Here is a 19407-nt window from a genome sequence, read left to right on the forward strand (position 1 = left end):
AGTATAACAAAAAGTGTTTTCACTAGATGTTAAGGTCTACACCAAAAATTAAAGAAAGTTTGCTACAGGTAAAAGCAAATGGAATTTTTAAGCATGGCAAAGCCAAACTAATCTTTTATTGATAATGACCAGTAAGAAACTAGTTCGATAAGATTTCTCCCCAGTGGCAGTTTGCCTGTTTGGGTAATCCAGCCATACAATTTACAAACTATGACACACTATAGGCTGTTACTACTATGCCCCATCCCTGGAAGGGTTCAAGGCCAGCCTGGATGGGCTTTTTGAGCAACTTGGTCTAGCGAAAAGTGTCCCTCTCCCTGGCAGAGGGCTTGGAACTAGATGATATTTAAGATCCCTTCCAACCCAGGCCATTCTACGATTCCATAAAAATAGCTCAATTAATTAAATTACTGAAGGAATGAAGTGGTATTTGTCAAGCGTCTGCAAGTTTGTTAATCCTTTCCAAGTGCATGTGTAATGTTTAGTCCTTTGAACTGGTTTTGATTTGCTAAACTGGAATGAAGCACAGTCAGCTAACTGGGACTGGATTTGAAGTGGAAAAAACACAGATGACCAGGGAACAGCCTTATATGAGACACCCTAAAGAGGGATATAAAGGGACAAAGCCAAACAAAGCCAAACAGAGTACTTAGAAGATCAAGTGGCTGAGATGTTTTCACAAGTAAGTGACTCAAACTTAGGTTCAGGCTGGGACAAGGTCAGCAATGAAAGGGGATATTGTCCTGTCTGTCTACCTGATCATCACAAGAGTTCTCAGGGAAAGGATGAGAGATACTTCTGACCAGGAGTAAAGCCTAGATGCATTGGTGCACATGTTCTCGGGCCTTCCAGAGAGCTAAGCTGTTAGCCAGAAGACTCTGGCCTTTAGCGAGGTTTTGGGAGTAAAGCCAGCTGTTTTACAAGGCAAGTTACTAAGGAAAGTAGCATTAAGAACAAAACTAAACAGTATAGAGTAGCCATGGTCAGGTAATTACTTTGCACATGGAAGTACTGCATATGTCATTGTTTGGAAATGGTGAAATAACAGAGATCATATTCCTCGGTTAACAGAATACACCAGAGAATCAGGTGTTGGTTTTTATACATTTTACATAATTATTAATTTGAATAGCGCTCTTGAAACCATGAACTTGCCTCTGGGGTGCCCTTTGGGCTGACACAGAACTTGGCTCCTTGGACAATCTCAGTGTGCCTTTCAATACTAGGCATAGCTATGAAATCAGCCAACAACTCTCAGTGTAAGGAGCCATTTTGCAGCAGCATTCCAATTCCCTATTGTTGCTCACCGTGTTTGTCTGCAGCACCATCTTCATATATGGCAGACACAACTATCTTTCCAACTGGAGAATCAATTCCTCCCTCGACTGCAAGGTCCAATGATCCTTCCTATGAAAAAAACAGTTTTAGTTCAGGCTGTCAACTTTTGCCATTAACAGGAGCTTAATCTTTCCTTCTTCCCAGTAAATGATACTGTACATCAAACGCTTTACATGAACCCTTTAAATATCAATCAAACAAAATAGTATTTACCTTTTTAATTCGTAATAGCCGTACATCTTTTCCCATAATCTGTTCTGGGGCGAACTATGAGAAGATATAATCATTAGTCATTTCCACTTTGGAAACACCAAACAATTATGCTGATCTATGTAGTTTCTGGCAGAAAAGTGACCTTTCCCTCCTCTAAAATAGCGCTAGAGGAAGATCAGAACACTAGATCATCTTTTCATATGTTGAACGCTCCTTTTCAACATGACTAGAAAAGGCAAATACACAAGGCCCAGCAAACCAACAAGCAAGAATCTTATCCCCTCTCAGCCCTCAAAATCAAGGATTTGTTTTTTTCCAGTGTATTTCATATTAAACAGTGAAGCATATTTAAGTTTTCTCCTTACCATTGAATACGGATCAAAATCTTCCACGTACTTCTGGAAGCCCTGAGAATAAAACAATATTTAATTGTAAAAACATCTGACTCATGCACACACTTAACACACAAACTCCATTTATTTATTAGTGAGAGAACATATAATTCTGTAAGCTATGAAAGAAGACAGTAAACGGAGAAAAGCACAGAAAGACAGCAAAGAGTCCATCCTGACAGTCAGAAGACATTTCAAAACCTTATGACAGATTAACAGTTTGAGCTGGTCATAATATGGAGCAGTTCTGAGGAAGACTTTACCACTCTGTCAGCTCCACAGTTCCTCTCTACACCTAACAAACAGAAACAAATCTTGAAAGCATCACGGGCAGGTATGTTCTGTCACAGTCTTCTGAGCAACATTTCTTAGGATTATCACCATGTTGGACGCTAACAGGTAGAAATTACAGGCTCCAATTTTGCTGCCAGTAACACTACTCCATGCTGTCTGGGTTTTAGGACTCTTTTTCAGACCCTTTCTCTCCCCCTTGCCATGGAGTTTCAGGGATTTGGCTCCATACCACAAGAAAATGCAGGACAACCACCATTTTTTGTTTTCCTATGCTTCTATGGATGATTTAAGTTTTATCAGGGAGTGTCTGAAATGCAGAAGATAATGTTGCAGTTAAGCAGAGAAGGATTTAAGCTTTGAGAGGACCCACAAAACCTAGTGCTTAACCCTTGTGAGACCAAGACTGCAGGGAAAAGCAGGAGTTATCTCTTCTGCAAGGATGGGAATACCTGCATCAGCAATCAGGAATCAATGGTATTTGAGTGGTGGTTTTTTGAGGAGGTCTAGTAGCTACTGGGTGAGACTGTATGGACAGGGCTGGACATTTATAAAAACTCTGCACCTATCCTGTATGTTAAAGTAAGCACTTCAGAATTTAACAGAAATCTTTACTGAGGCACCCAGATGCTGTATCACTCTTGTGGCCTCAGGCTGCAATAACCTGGGGGCAGGGCAACAACACAGAACCCCACAACCCTTTGTTGACATGGCAGGCAAGCCAATATCTGACACAGATGAGCGATTCAGTGTGTGATCAAGCTTCATATTTTCATTATTGTCCTCTTTTCTACTGGATCCATTTGATGACACAGTCTATTCCACTTTCAGACTCAGCTAAGCCTTTTTCAACTTGTAAATGAAATGCACAGCTTAAGGTTCCTCTGGTATGTTTAAGTGCTGGCTGTTAAATGGTAAAGCTGCAGCAGAAAACACTAACGCCTCACGTGCTATACTCTATCAGCTCTCTCAGTTGCCTCATTTTGATGTGACTGACAATGACCCTCTGGGATCTGACCTCATCCTTACCAGCACTGCCTCTTGCAAAGTCAAGGAGCACTACTACACAGGTCTGCATCACAGAACTTCAAATGTACAAAAGTGCTGCCGCTTTGTCTCACCACACTTAAACAGACAACACTTCAGAGGTGGTGATGAGTGTTGTGTGGCCTGGCAGTCATTTCACACAGGCACACTGAATCACACAGCGTGGACCCTGGCTTTCCCCAGGCTGCCTCTCTAACTCTGCACAACTGCAGAGTTTTTGCTTACTGACACAAGTATTTTTTTTTTTTCCACAGGGAAATATGTATTAAAATAATCTTTTGGGAATAGGAACATGAAAGATGTTATTTAGCATTTAAATTATGGATTGCATTACATTTGTTAACTGCTAACTTTGAGGAACTAAAAACAAATGGGAATTTCATCACAGACATCAGCAAGGGTAGAATTTCATCCTGGGGGGAAAACCCCAACCATTCATTCATTTACAAAGTGTATTAATATTATGAACAGTTAAACTAAAATTTTAAGAGAAACATTTTACAATCATAGCTACCTAAAAAACTAATACTTTGAATAACTAAATTTGTATTGCCCTTTGCAATCATGGCTGAAGTAGATATCTACAGTCTTGTAGCAAGCAACTTAGAGAAAAGAACTCCAATCTCAGCCAAGTCACTAAGTCATTATGTAATCTAAAGGAAGTCAGTGAACTCTTTGTCCCAGGTTGGCCTCATGAAAAGCAGATGTTGCCCTTGAAAAAAGTTTTCCTGGGAAAACAATTTTTAACAAGGGAAAAAAACCCAAAAGCCAATCAAACACACAAAACCCCACAACAAAAAAACCTGCAAGCAAAGTCATAGAAACATAGAATATCCTGAGTTGGAAGGGACTCACAAGGGTCATCAAGTCCAACTGCTGGTCCTGCACAGGACAACTCCAAAAGTCACACCATGTGCCTGAGAGCATTGTCCAAACACATACTGAACTCAAGAGTCTTGGTGCCATGACCACTTCCCTGGGGAACATGTTCCAGTGCCCAGCCACCTTCTGCGTGAAGAGCCTTTTCCTAATATGCAATCTAAACCACCCTGACACAGCTTCGTGCTGTCCCTTTGGGTTCATATCACTATGTATCACAGATATGTTCTGGATCCAATAATATACAAATACAGGTAAGACAGAACGAAGACATCCACTGAGCTGTAATAAATCTTCCCTGAAATGCGCAACACAAATTCAGGGAGCGGAGAGTGGACTCAATATCCAAGCACGGACTAATGAACTAAGAAATACCGGGTGAAGTCAGAGTCCTAAGCCTACCCTCCCACTCAAGGACATTTCAGGTGAAAGAGTTAAGATCATTCTAATTCCCTCCTGTCTTACGATAAAATTTACAGGACTGAACATAAGTTGAATCCAGAACACTAAAATGTTTGTTGGCACTGAAACAACTCTCTGTCTCGACTTGCAAATGAAAGGTAAAGATATTATTTAAAAGAAAAATCAACTCCAGAAACCCAAAACACAAGGACCTAAACCAATGGTACTGCTCACTGGTTTCCAACATCAATAGTCAAGAGCAATTGAGACCTGACTGAAATAAACAAAAGAATTAAAACTCATAACCGGATACAATAAAATTTTACAAAAACCACATTTGTTGAGAACACAACTGTTACATATTCAGAACATACTGACATTTAATGGAAACTGAATAATCTCAAAGTTGGATTTTTCTCAATCAAATCCAGTTTTCCCTTCTTGATCTAGATTGAAACTGATCAAAAGAAGAAAAAAGTCATTATTCATCTTAATTGTTTACCACTCAAAAGCTCATGCTGTGAGCTCACTACTGTGTACCAACTTTTTCATGTAACACTGCAATGCATCTAACTTAGCTTGCACTTACAAAGGTGGTCTGCACAGAAACTGGCACACTTTACAGCAGCAGAGAAGTTAAGCATGAAGTTCACTTCTTCAAGCAACCATCTATTGAATCACCAGTCAAACAAAGAGGAAGAGATAAAAACTTCATCACTATGACAGAGGAAAGCAACAAAAGTAATAATACAGTGAGAAGATCCTACACAATACAGGAAGGCTGAATGAATAAGTGCTTTCCACCACCAGTTCTTCTGATTTCCTACGAATAACTATGTTATGATAATAGCTCTGTTTGTTAAACTAATAAAATATTTTGTTACTGAAAGCATTGCAACTGGTCACTAAGAGAAACAAGGAAACCTTAGGAATATTAAAAAAAAAAAGCCAGTATAATATCAGTTATGAGTGTTCAACTATCTTATAGGTTGCATTTAACCATATAAGTAGTTACAGATGGTTCAACCGAAAGGAATTACTATCCTCTCATTCTTCATCTGCCTAGACTAGAAGGAGCCACAGGCACACACAAAGCTTACAAAGACTGGCAATTCTCATGCACTAGAGCTGTTTCACATCTTCTGTTTTAGAAACTGAGTAACAGGATTAGAAAAGAAAGTTTCAAATCTATGATCAGTCAAAACAAGAAGTACCACACAAAACATGGAAAATGTTATTTTACTTGTTTTTTGTTAGATCTAAATGATGAATTGTAAACCACCATCCTTTTAAACATCTCTTGTGGCTGCAAAAGAAAGAAAATTGCCAAACCAGATATTAACTTCTTGCTGTAAATAAGTATCACCTACTCATAAATTATCTCACTACTTATTTTGCTCTTCTAGGGACTGAACCACACTTGCATTTCTTAGTGATTGTTCCCTGTATCATTTCAAAATGAGAGAACACAGACAGTGAAACAGTACTGCACACGAAGTGGAAAGAACTCTAGAGAAACTACATAAATAATGCACATTTCCATACCACAAGATTTCTTAAAAATATTTTCCATGACTCCTTTTACACCTCATTTCTACAAAACAGTGCTTTTTCACAGTTGTGAAAAAATAATTGGAAAAAAACCCCAACCCAAAATACAGAAAAACTGCTAGACAAGTAATTTCCAAAATATTGAAAAGCCATGATAAATACATGTTTATGCATTTAAGATTTGCTCTGCTACCATGGATTTCCTATACTGAAAAAGTGAATTCCATTATTAAATTCCTTATGAATCTGATAAGCTGAAAGAAGAGAGATGTGTATTTGGGCTCATCCTGAAAGAAAGAATTACCTAAATACCAATCGCTAGTACCGGTTTATTCTACTTAAGGAAAAACTCCTGCAGAATTTAATGGAATTATTTCTATTTTCTTGCTTCAATTAGAGTACCTATGAGTTGTTTCACTATATCAATTAATAACTGATGGATTTTATTTTATTGTGTTTGGCTTCAAGGATTTTAATCCCATATTCATTCTGGTTTTCTTTCAATTCCACTACTCTAACAAAATGGTACACTGCAGTTTGGAGTCACCTAAAGAATTTCTTATTAGGTTCTAAATATTTTCAAAAAGGAAGTGGGCTAAAACACCAAATAATTATACAAAACGCTCCTCACACCTCTCCAGCCTCCATTCGAAATCTTGCAACAAATTAGGTAACATATATAAGTGTTCTGAAACAAGAACAGCTTTCTACAGACTAAACTATGGCATTTATACTTCCAAACTCAATTCGTTTTAAAAAAAATTACTATATATCAGTTTCACTACTGATTCTATCACTGTCCTGTAGTCACACCATTACTTGGAAAAATATATTCCAGAGTTAATGAAAATTTTGTGGTTTGCATTTGATTAATACAAAGACTGAGTTTTTGTCTTGAAGGCTATGTAGGCAAGTTTGGAAAGATTTTCTCTTTAGACTACCTCTAAAAAAACAATAATTCATTTTCAACACAGATTGTTTTGGTATAGCTATAGGAAATAATAACTTTGGTTATAAAATCTTTGGTAGCAGCAGGTGCATCGAAGCCTTCTAACTCACACAACAGGATGTTTGTGAAAGATGGGAGAGCAGAGACTGATGTTCATGTTGGCTTTGCTTCTCTGAAAACCCCACCATTAAATCATAACAATTCTCTCCTATTCTCTGAGTCAAAATTTAATTAGCTCTGCCATGAGTGTATTCCAACTCACTTTAGTACAACAGAGACAAACAGCTCACACTGACTTTGACCCAGAGCAGCCCTCAGCATTCAAGGCCACGTGCAAGGTTTAATCACCTCTAATAGATTCCCTATTTATGAGAACAATTTCATTTTCATTAACTGTTAAAAGATCTGGGAATTCTGATCTAAATTTAGTTCATAAGATGACTTAAGTCACAACATCTGGACCCCCTGCCTTCCAAGTAACAGGAATATTTTACCCATTCTTGCATGTCTATTTTATTCTAAAGTGAATGCTTTTTCATCCTCTTTACTAGTAACTTTCTTGAGTGCAGGCCAACTTGATTAGCTGCTCGAATCAGGATGAGTTTCTAGAGTTTGGTACTCAGGACAGTTAAATTCAGGTAAAAACAAAGTAGAAGAAATTATATGCATTACATCTTAATATGACATAACAGCTGCAGTTCCATAAGTTGTGTGAAATCTAGCAAGACAAGAAACATGGTAGCAAATGATATTTTGTATTTGGTGATACTTTCCTTTGCTAAGAGAAGCTGAACTGGTCCTGTATCTGCACCATGAAGCTAAATAAGGACACCCCCCACACTCCCAACCAACCAAAATCCACTCCTCCTGCATGAAATCTAATTATAATTCTTATACATTTCTGGAGACAGGTAGGTACTGTCTTGTTTGATTTGTCATACACCAGTGTTTTCTTTTTTTAACTAATAGAAGTAGCTTCCCTCTTTGGTGTTTGTGCAAATTTTATTTCACAGACAACTGTGACTTCATTGCAGTGAGATACTCTTCACTGCAGTAAGTCACAAATGGAAATAAGAGGTATCAAATCTACAAAACCAATTTATAGACTGCTCTTTCAAAGTCCTATTAGAATATTACTCCCACTGAAATTTGGATCTTCCAACTGATATAAGGCAATTTGGGAATGAAGATGATTGGTATCTGAAAGATTTTAGCAGACTTGTGATTTGGAAAATGTGCACGCATGCATAACAAATCATAAGGCATTTCCCTGTAGAAGTGGATCTTATTGCCAGTTTCTTAAACTAATTGTAAGCAGTCATTAACAAAAGAATAATTTAAAAAAGTGCCCTTCAGAATTGGTACCACAACTGTTTGGTCACATATAAGGGTATTATCAATTCTGCAAACTAGTTCACATATGCACACTTTTTCAAGAGCTAGATTATATTAACTGCAGATTATGACTTGACTCTGTTCATTCCTCCCCTGAGGAATTTCATACTGCTTAGAAATGCTGAATTACTGAACACAAACAAAATGAGAGCTTCAACTGAAGGAAACATTTCACTGGAGGGATCTGAATTTATTTTTAGCTCATATACCTGCCTTCTCTTAAGCAACTTATAAAAACTGCTTTCATTTATCATTCAATCCATTTATAATATTGAAGTTTCAAGATGGCTATGGTTGTGGGAAAACAAGTTACTATATATCACTTAAACTTGTTCAAAGTGTAACTGGCAAAATAAGGGAACAAGAGTATCTAAATTATTAAAGCAATAAATGACAAAAAAATCCATTGTGCTTTAATGAAACACATCTAGGAATATTGTGCACATTATTTATTGTCAGAAATAGCAGAAGCTTCTAATTAAATAAATGAAATGCAAATGTGATGTTTTTCCATCACTTACTGTTTTGCTCATATAAACGTATTTATACAGGCATGTCCGCACACGTGCATGTAACAAACACACAATTCCTTATGCAAACAGCATAAGCCATGATGAATATCAAGAATAAATACTACTAATTGGTCCACCAGGTATTTTAGGTAAATTTTAAGGGCTGTCAGTTGGGAGTTATCACCTGTCAGAGTAGTATTTATCTTTTTTTTTGTTCAGTAAGCCTTGGCTCGCCCTCCCTCATATACTACAATTCCCAGAAGATGAAACATGGTTGGTTCTAAAATGTTTAACCTCTGAATTTTTTCTTCATTTACACTTGAAACAGAAAAGGAAATGAAAGAAGAAAAAGAATCTGATTGTGAGTCAACTTTGCAGTAACACTGCATGACCAGTATACCGGAGTCTGATATAACAACACACTTTTTTATCTGGAAAAGAAAAGACATATATGGATTATATATATATATGTATATTATGATAAATGATATAATTATTTCATTTTATTATTTCATTTCTGACAAATGGATTCAGAACTTACAAAAAAATAAAACCAAGCATGTGCATAAATGAAAAATAAGATGTAAAAATTCTAAGGCTATACACTGCTCTGGAATTATGCACCCTTGTATGAAATTGTCACTAAAAGTGGTTTTTAGATAATGGGAAAAATACAGAAAAATACTCTATTGTACTTACCATTACTGATCACTTGAAAATACGTGAATTTTAGTTACCAGGAAATGAGACAAGCATTGACTCTTTGAGGATGTGTCACAAACAACCCCCCAAAGTACTGGAGCACTCAGAAGAAAAATATCAAAGGGCTTACCAGGGCCTCTGATTTGATTGTTGGCCTGACCATAAAGTTTGGGTCAGGATGCAGCATAACTGGTTTAGAGACTATTGGTACCCCTGGATGACGTTGGGTAGGTGGACTTGGAGCAAGTTGCTATGGAGTTAATTTAAGAAAATTACAATTCACGACATAATTTGTGCAAATCCATCACTTTATCAAAACGCCTCAATTCAAACAGTTTATCATAATGAATTTAGCAACACTAATACAAGAATACACTAATACACTAATACACTAATACAAGAAAAAGATTACTGAATTATTTTAACTAAGGCTTACAAAGTCAACAAACCAAAATATAATTTCTCTTGCATCCAAACAGTAGCTTTCCCCCTAAATTCTGGCTTCACCAGCAAGATTATGGAAAAATCTCAGCCCTGCTTTTGGTATTTTTCCCATAAAGACAACAAACTGAGAAGCTACAGGAAAAAAAAAACCTGCCGAAGTTCAGTGCAAGAACACAGGGGACCCAAAATAAGATTTTAACTAATCCATGGCTAAATAGATTTTTTAAGACAAAAATCTCCAGGGCTGCAGCAAATGGCTTTCAATAAAGAATTTTAAGTTAACTTATCTTGATTTAATGGCAAGGGTTAGTTTACACTAATTACCTGCCCCTGACTCCAGGAAGTACAGATACCAGAGGCATCTGAGACCTGATCACTCCGCACGTACTACCCGATCCTACACTTCTCACTCAGCCAAGACTCCCACTGACGTCAAGCAGAGTTTTATTCAAGAAAAGAGTTCAAAACTGAGCTCTGTGGGTTCAGTTTCTGACTTAACCCCAGCAACTGTTAACACACTTTTCTCAATGTTTCTCATAGGAAATGTGATGTGTTCCAGATATCACTCATACAGTACAAGCTGTATCCTCTGAAAGTATTTACTTGCTTCCAGCAAATTGGGTAACTACTTTTTTTTTTTTTAATGAAGGAATTTTTTTTTTGGTGGTGTTTTTTTCCCCCTGTATTCTCTTTAAAAAAATTTTAAAAAAAGTTTGGAACCAGATATTTGAAAGTCCTCTGGATATCCCTTAACTAATGTTGTTAAGCACTGCAAAATATATCGTGTTGTTAAGCTTTCTGATCTTAGAAGAATCAAAATTGACAGGTTCACAGATACGAATTTGTTAAAGCTGCATTGGAACTGGATGATTTCTCCATGAGTCACATAATTTAGCAACAGATTTTTCTAGAGTGCAGAATGGGGAAACCTGACAGCTGGCCATCCTGATCCAAAAACAGTGCAAAGAGCTATCAAACAAATGTTGCTCCCTCTGAGATGAAACTTACTTCTTAGGACACATTATATTTAAAATATAGATTTGTCCTAGATCCTTTTGCCTTGACAGAGGAACAAAGTACATGCTCCATGATATACAGACATTTAGAACATGCAAACATGGACTGTATGTTGCTCAGCTGTTGAAACATGAAATCCTTGGACCATTAGGAGTCACTTGCACTACTTGGTATTGGATAGTTTCCAAGACAGCAATGGAACCACACACATAATTCCACGTGCTGAATTTTAAATAAATTAGCCATGCAGAGAGAAACCCTTGACACTTCCTTGACATTAGCATTACATGGAAAGTTCATAAAACCACAGTCATTATTAACAGTACGTGACATACCAGCGGATTGCTTGACACAGAAGATACTTTGCCGATGTGGGAGGTGTTTCTTACAACCTAAACAGTAACAGACTTAATATTGGGTTCATATAAAGTGTAAAGCTAAAAATAATTTTGAGAAACAGACCATTTATACCCGATATGTTAATAGTCAGTTGTCAAGAATCTATTTGACAGGATTTTATTCCTTTTGTCAAGTACTTGTTTGAGCTGAATTGGAAATTAAATGATTTGGGGAAAAAACCAAAAATGTACCAACACGGAGATTGACCAGTTTGTATAATATTAGAAAAGTGACTTATGGGACAACTACAGTTGTCTGCTTTTTTGGCTTTAGCAGGCACAAACACAAGATCTTTAATCCATGAAGTCACACAAATGCACTGCTTCTGCTTATCTGTGATGTTAAAAAGTGGCTTTGTAAAATGTACCAAGGATAAATTGTCAGGCTTCTAATTTTTCTTCCATTTCTGAAGCAAAATCAGGAATACTGAGTTATCTACTTAAAAAAAAAGCAGCTTTGGGTCAGTATTAATATTTTACTAAGAGTCTAGATATTTCCTCATATACACTAATTATATTCAGGGAAAACTGACATTAATTTTGAAGGTGGGTTATTGGTTGTTACCTAATCTATTTTTCTTAATTATTAATTTCTTTTCTCTAACATATCTCACAGGGAAAAACTGCCAGAAGCACATATTGAAATATATTGGTTTGGGGTCAGATCCAGTGTGGCAGTTCTTACGTTGCTTCTTCTGTCTGAATATTTTCTATTAGCTTTAGAAGAGTGTATTTCTCCTCTCAGTGTATTATTTTGTACATCTGTTTCCTTTCACATAATTTTTATTTTGCAAATAACTTGGGAAACTTGTTATCCATAAGAACATTTGATATTTCTGTTTCAGTGGATCTAGCATCTTGGCACTTCAAACATATAAAACCACTCAGATTGAACACTATCAGAGGTCCATTTAAGCTTACAAGAGATTAATGATTTACATAAAAAATAATCTATTGGTTTCCTCCAAACAGTGATTAACTCACATATCCTTCCCCACCCCAACCAGATTCATGCAAATATTATTTAGTAAACATGCAAAAAAACCAAAACCAGTCAGTCAATCCATGCAAAAACTGTGTAGCAAAAAAGTGACTGCATGGGATCCTCTTCTGCTCTTTGAAATAAATAAGAATCTTTTGCCACAAAAACAAGTATATGAATCTCACTACAGAGCTTAGCAAAGAGAATCATGATGAGATCTGGCACAAGATTTCATGTATTTGATCCTCTTTTGAACTCAGATTGTAATAAAGAGAAAGTAACAGGATTTCTCAAAGAAATCCCTAACTCCTGTGCGTTCAGCAAGTCAAACCAGATTACCAACTCTTGCTTCTTTATTTTACTGGTAATTGATACAGTTTTGACCTTTTAGAAGTTTGACTTTCTGATTTTAAGCTAATTTTCCTTGTGCACTCTTCTCACCTAACAAAGCAATTTGATGACATATTTAAAACGTTTTCATAAGTAATTTTCACTGCATGGATATTTTTCTCAAATTTAACAATGAATTAAATCCACTGCCTGCCACTGTTTTGTTTTGTTTTTTTTTTTAAATCCTTAAACATTCAAGGCCAAATTGTCCTTTTTTAACCTACATATTCTGCCTAAGACATCTGCACATGATAGGGTTACAACGTATGGAGGAAGGAGAGCAAAGTCCTCTTGACTTAAATTTAAAAAGTGTTAAAATAAAGCTACCTCTGGACTGCATTCACTACTAAAAATCTATGAAACCATCTCATTCTCTCTTGCAGCATTGCATATGGCAGATGGGTAGATCTAGTGGACAAGGTGGGTGATGGATCAGGGGCAGGAGGCACGTAGGGGAATGGTAAGGGCGCATGCATCCAAACAGATCATGAGGTCACCTGGGAAGCTGGTGTTACGGACAGGGCTGGACCTCTGGAGAGTGGGACGTTTGAGGGAGGAAGTGGATGAGGTGGTGGTGCTGGAGTAACTGTGGGTGGTGGTGGTGGAGGTGGTGGCGCGCGTTGTTTAGGCTTGTCAACTTCATCTAAGTTTATATCATCGAGATCTGTGGTGTGAAGCTGCAGGCCACCGGCAAAACGCCGCATTGACGTGGCAGAAGGCGAAGCAGAAGGACGTCCACTTGCCAGCTATGTGCAACAGAAGAGAAATCTGCCTTAGCAGTTCTGCCTGCAACAGCTCTGAAGAAATTACTGACCAGTCCTAGAACACCACTCAGTCTGCTCCTGCACAGGAAGCTCTTGGCTTCTCCCACACAGAATATGCACAAATGTTTTCTCTGAAAGGCTTTTTAAAAGCACTCTTTGGGATTTTAGTTTGATCAGAAGAAAATGACAGTAGCCTTGGCTGCTTCAGTAGGGGGGACAACAAAAGAAACCCCACAAAACTCCAACAATATGAAGTCTTCAGAAGGTAAAATTACAGGACAAAATCACAGATAATGCAACTCTTCTCTCTCTAGCTCTCATGAAGTGAAAGCAAAAATTACTGCTTGCAATGGTTATTATCTGAAAAGAAAGTAATCAAACACAGGCCCTGAAATTCTATGTCATTAAAAAAGGGAAAGGGGTTAATGTCATGTAAACATAACCACACATTAATACAAGAAAGGAAACTATGCTTAAGCAGCTATCAAAACAAAATTTTAGTGTGCTATGAAATTCAGATCCTCAAGGGGGTTGAGATCTTATAATTTATAATATCTTATAAATATTTTATCTCTTATAATATACAGATAATTAATCCATACCAGATCTATTGTGGGGCTAACGAACTCCAGAGTTTGAACACAATGAGCAGCTCACCCCAAAAAATGAGGTTGTGTGTGTGGAGGAGGATTCTACGTATGTTGTTAGAGTTGCTAAGATTTCTTTTATCAGTTATCAAACTGAAGTATTTAAGAAAATTCAGTCAATACTTCTTCATTTTGCTACCGTGTAGTCTCAGCTAAGAAAATATTACATAGATGAACTGCCTGACAGACACATACTTCTTAGTCTAATACAACAACACTTCTCTCAAGTAGGTAATGCTGTTAACATTTTTTGGATCTCCTTATCTAACATAACCCCTGTTACTGAAAAATAGGTATTCCTTTAGCAGAGGTCAAGAGATCTTGACTGCTCTTGCACCAAAGAAGCAGTTCATGCCTGTAGTACCTAAATATTGTTCAGATGCATTTATCCCTTGGAAGCACTCAGGTTTTGTATTTTATGTGAGTTTAACTGCTTGGGTAGTTTTGAAGAAAAATTGTAATAGAGCATTTATATGTAATGTAATAGAAGAATTGATGGAGCAAATACAACACAGAATGCTTGTCTTAAATCTGGGTAGAGCTCTGAAAATACAACAGTGTTTGTAATCCGTAATGTTCCTTCTTACTTTACAAGGTAAGGGGGACAAAGTTCTAGCAGAACACATGCAGCCAAGTTTAGGTACTAAGAGAACACTCAGTATAATCATTCCAGTGTCCTAAAGGCCTGCACTGAAAAGCCACATGGATCTGAGCCTAAGGCCATGAAGAACAGAAGATCAGCTGCTTTTTTCAGAGTTGCTCCACATTGACCTGAAGGAAATTCATGTGAGAGTGTTCCCCAAGGGTCCCTTTTGTGGTTACGATTTCTTGGGGATCCCACAGGAGTTCAGCAGATTGCAGTGTTCCTGTTGAAACCAGATGTACTTGGAAAACAGCCAGAGCAGCAGGATGGTGGGAAAGCCTCTCTCCACATATAGAACTATCAAGCTCTAAGGCACAATCACTATCTGCAACTCCCCTAATTTAAGGGGACTATTTAAAGCACAAACCCAAACCCCAGTCTTTGGGAGTTTCTCATCTTTTTGTCATTTTCTTAACCTGCACCTTTATGTCACGTAATACAAGGAAGCATCCAACAGCTCATCATCAATGATGTTCTTATTTTCATAACATACTAATAAATATAGTTGGGTATTCTAGTCTCAGTTTTGTTATTGGTAGCATGTCCCACCTAGCCCAAACAGCTCACGAGCCAATAAAACTTAATTTTGTGGTGATATTATACTTAAAGACAAAATAAAACCAGTTCATTAAAATAATGTTTGAATCTTCATAAAATATAGAAACAGCAAGTGGTATAGATGATAGTTCATCAATTGCTGACTTTTTTCCCCCCCTCTTAGAATGAAGGCTGAGGGGGAAAGATAAAGACAGATTTTTTGCTGGTAAAAACCTGTTGCTTTTAGGATACAGCTAGTGAGTTATTTAGAGATCATGCAATATATGGAAAAGCTAGAATTTTACCTCAGGAGACTCATTCTCCACAGAGGAAATCTGTTCTAACCGTGTTTGACAAAGTCTTTCCACCCAGTGCTGCACCTTTTCCGATTCTTCCAGGTCCTCTCTTTCTGTCTCAGATACCTTAACCATAACAGTGGCGCGTGAGAAAAGGTTATAGGTATGGTCACAACACAAATATGTTTCACAAGCACGAAATGCCATTTAAACTAGTTTTAAAAACAATAATGCTTTTGAGGATGATTCCCTATTTTGCTGTGTTTCATTAAATTCATCACTACACATGGACACTCATTAACTGCAGAGCTATCCTTGTTTGGGCAAAACCTGACTAGAAACAAGCAAATGTGGGAACAGAGTTTTGCAGTGAAACTAAAACTTCAATGCCTTTGACATAATTAAATAAGTGCTAAGATAATTTCACTAAAGATCCAGCTAATGTTTTTCAATATAATTTTGCACTTGATAGATCACAACATACCTCTTGCACAAGACGATTTATTTTCAGTTGTTTTTCTTTCTCCAACATTCCTTCTTTCTCTTTGGCAAGTTTTTGCTCAAACTCCATTTCCTTTTTATTCTTCTTCTGTTCACAAAAGCTATCACTTTTTGATTTCTTTCGTTCTTTCCCTTTCTGGGAAGTTTTTTTACAAAAATCGTTTACTAAAACCACCACAAACTTCACGCTTGGTACATGAGTGCCTGCCTTGAAAATTTAATTACAGTCGATGCAAGTATGGGGATGGTCTTTTAAAAGAAAATCTACAGTCCATTTTCCTAGCAACTTGCAGGAAATTAAACTTTTTTTGGAGGGCCTCTGCCCATTAACATAAGTTGGATGAGATCAGACAATTCGACTTTTTTTCTCCTCTGCAAGTTAAAACTTTAGGGCACACAGGCCAATCACAAAACTTTGAATAAATCAAACAGTTTTGGTTGGGTCTTGATTTGCAATCTCTGTTTTGGTATTTATATATATATATATATATATATATATATATATGTATATATATATGTAAATGACTAATTGTTTTCAGGTGACAGACGCTCATGTATAGGTTGATAGTCTATGCATAAAACAGGTTCATGCACATGTCCTCAAACCAGCGCTGCATCCCTTAATAAAACTGAAACAAAGAATTATAAAGGAAAGACTTAGATCAGTTCAGAAACTGAATTGTTTCCAAGGAAGAATACTGCATCACAAAGACCATGTAGCTCCTACAAGCACTGGATAAAATCTACCCAGATGAGTTAACTAATATAGCACAAAGCAACTCCAAAATTCTAGATGTAGGGTGCAACCAAAGGGAAAAGGTGCATAGTCTTTTTGAAGCCTCTGTTCCTGTTGATATTATTCACTAAAAAATCAGAAAATACATTTAGTACCATCTACTAAATGTAATATCAGGCAGATCAACCTGCTAGGTACCAATGTTTGAAAAATTACTGAACTCAAAGGCACACTAAGCAGTACACATGCCAAAGTCTTCCAGAAGATGAACATATATCAGATAATCTTAGCTGTCTACACTGCATTCAGATACAGCAGAATGATTCATCCTTTCCACCAATTTTCCCCATGGATTCAGTTTACTTCCTATTATAGATATTTTTAGTACAGAGTGAAATTTTGGTTTTAAAACAAAACAACAAAAAAATAATTAGCAATTTGGAGTAGGATGAAAATTCATCACTGCCAGATTTAAAAATATTTCTAAAAGCAAAAGATTAAAAATACATCTTCTGAAGTTTCTAGTGCACACTGTGTGTCAGAGTTCAACAGTAATTGTGTAAGATCTTCATTACTATATGAAAAGGAATTTGTACATTCTGTAAGCTGTATTTGCAGCAACAATACAAAAGACCGCCTGTTTGTGCTAAGAGACTGAGTTTTCATAACATGCATCTAGACTTTTCAGACAGAAATCCTGACTGCACTGGCTTTCACACAGGTTACAGATCCATGGTGATTTACAGTTGCTAGCAATAAAAAATGGCATTGGAGTGTACCACCTTTTCCTATTCTTTATTAAGGAGAACAGGCATATCCTGGCAACACAGAAGGTTAAAGTAGTAGTCCTGAATGGTGACACAAGTACTTCATCTGCCAGAAAAGATCCTCAGAAACCTTGAGTTCTCAGAACTAGGCACAAGAAATCTTTGTTTCAATTCTAGCACAGTTAATTACCAAAAAAACCCACACCAAAGCACACAGCACCACAGCAAACCCCCATAACATGGTTAAGACACATTGAAAGAAATAAAGAGAATAAAGCAACAGCAAGAACAAATTTGAAACTCTGATAAAGTGAAATTGCAATACTTCAGCAGCATCTCTAGAGACAGAAAACTTTTCTATCACTGTAAAGATTGCTGCAGTTTTTTTGCTCACTCTGTGAGATGCCCATGCCTAACAGCCTTTTGCCTTCAGCACTTCTCCTACGGGGAAATTTGCAAAGGTGTAACTGGGAACTGAGTATTTCATTCCCACTCAATTTTTTTTTCCTGTACTGTTTGGAGTTTTCATATGCATGATTTTGAGGTCTTTTGGAGAACACAAAGACATGCACTGCGTACCTGTAGTGAACACCTGCAAAGTATTGACATAGAATTCCCTCTGCAACTGGTAGAACTCAAAAGTCCAAAGTACTCAAAAGGACAAACTCCTAGACATGTGCAATTCAAATGCATTTTAATTTGTGCACATGTTAAAAGAAGAAGCATTTGACTATAAAGAATGCTTAGTAATAACAGAGAAGAAGAAAAATGGGGAATTCAAATTCAAACACACAGCAAACACATTTACATATCACACTTTGTACCTTACGGATGGTGGGAAATTTTCCTTCATACCGATAAAACCATCCAAAAGCTAAAAAAGGTAAAGGAGAAGTCATTTTTTTGAAGAAAAGTCAAGGACTGGTTCATATGCAGATCAATCCGTGCTGACACATGTAACATCAAAATTTATTTGAAGGCGAAACACCAAAGGATTGCTATTACATAACAAGTTCTTAGTCAATTTGTTGTTAAATTGTGCCGGTACATTTAGTTATGTTTCCCTTATTTTAATGACACGCATTTTATGTTAAACAAAGCAAATGCAACAAGTAAACTTCATACAGAACCACACAGGCAATGCACTGTTAAGATTTCCATGGTCACAGTCCTACTTTACAGTAGTTTTAATAAACCCTCTTAAAATGAAACAGGTATTCAAACTCCTTCAAGCCTGTGGCAGGACACTGGTGTTTGAGGAGACAACTGTTTTGTCCATTTCCTAGGACAAAATATTTCAAGCCAAGAGCATAAATAATACAAAACATATTGCTAATTAAAAACATACAAAATAATCTCTTACCATAATTTTATATATGAAACACTGATAACACACAGAGTTTGCAATATAACCCATGTTTCTGTAGGACTATTAGATTTAATATCACGGTATCTTTAGAAAGCAATGACAGCAGCAGCGTCAAAACCTTTAATCTTTCACCAAAGGAATTTTACCCTAGGAAAACCAAATGGTCAGTTCAGTGTCAAGACTGACTGTCAGGAGGAAGTGAGACACAGGAAGAATTTGAATCAGGATAGGATGTTAAGGCTGAG

General features: G+C 36.8%; 2 protein-coding genes across 5 annotated transcripts in view; both read right to left on the bottom strand.

The window, feature by feature from the left end:
* LOC113950915 (harmonin-like) overlaps positions 1-19407 on the bottom strand; it is a 48651-nt gene that overhangs the window by 4012 nt on the left and 25232 nt on the right. For all 4 annotated transcript variants that reach the window (XM_027651314.1, XM_027651313.1, XM_027651312.1 and 1 more), the window contains exons 16-18: positions 1917-1958; positions 1552-1605; positions 1308-1407 (exon numbers count right to left, since the gene is read on the bottom strand). In XM_027651314.1, coding sequence (XP_027507115.1) covers positions 1308-1407; positions 1552-1605; positions 1917-1958 — 196 coding nt within the window. The remainder of the gene's footprint in view (positions 1-1307; positions 1408-1551; positions 1606-1916; positions 1959-19407) is intronic.
* On the bottom strand, positions 9586-19402 carry LOC113950916 (harmonin-like). The gene is made up of 5 exons (XM_027651316.1): positions 16274-19402; positions 15799-15915; positions 13400-13648; positions 11468-11524; positions 9586-9921 (listed from the first exon to the last, which is right to left on the bottom strand). The coding sequence occupies exons 1-5, from the start codon at positions 16358-16360 to the stop codon at positions 9775-9777; spliced, it is 657 nt and encodes a 218-aa protein (XP_027507117.1). The 5' UTR covers positions 16361-19402; the 3' UTR covers positions 9586-9774.

Source organism: Corapipo altera, unplaced genomic scaffold (assembly GCF_003945725.1).
Source record: "Corapipo altera isolate COAL_440 unplaced genomic scaffold, ASM394572v1 78, whole genome shotgun sequence".
NCBI classification, from domain to species: Eukaryota; Metazoa; Chordata; class Aves; order Passeriformes; family Pipridae; genus Corapipo; species Corapipo altera.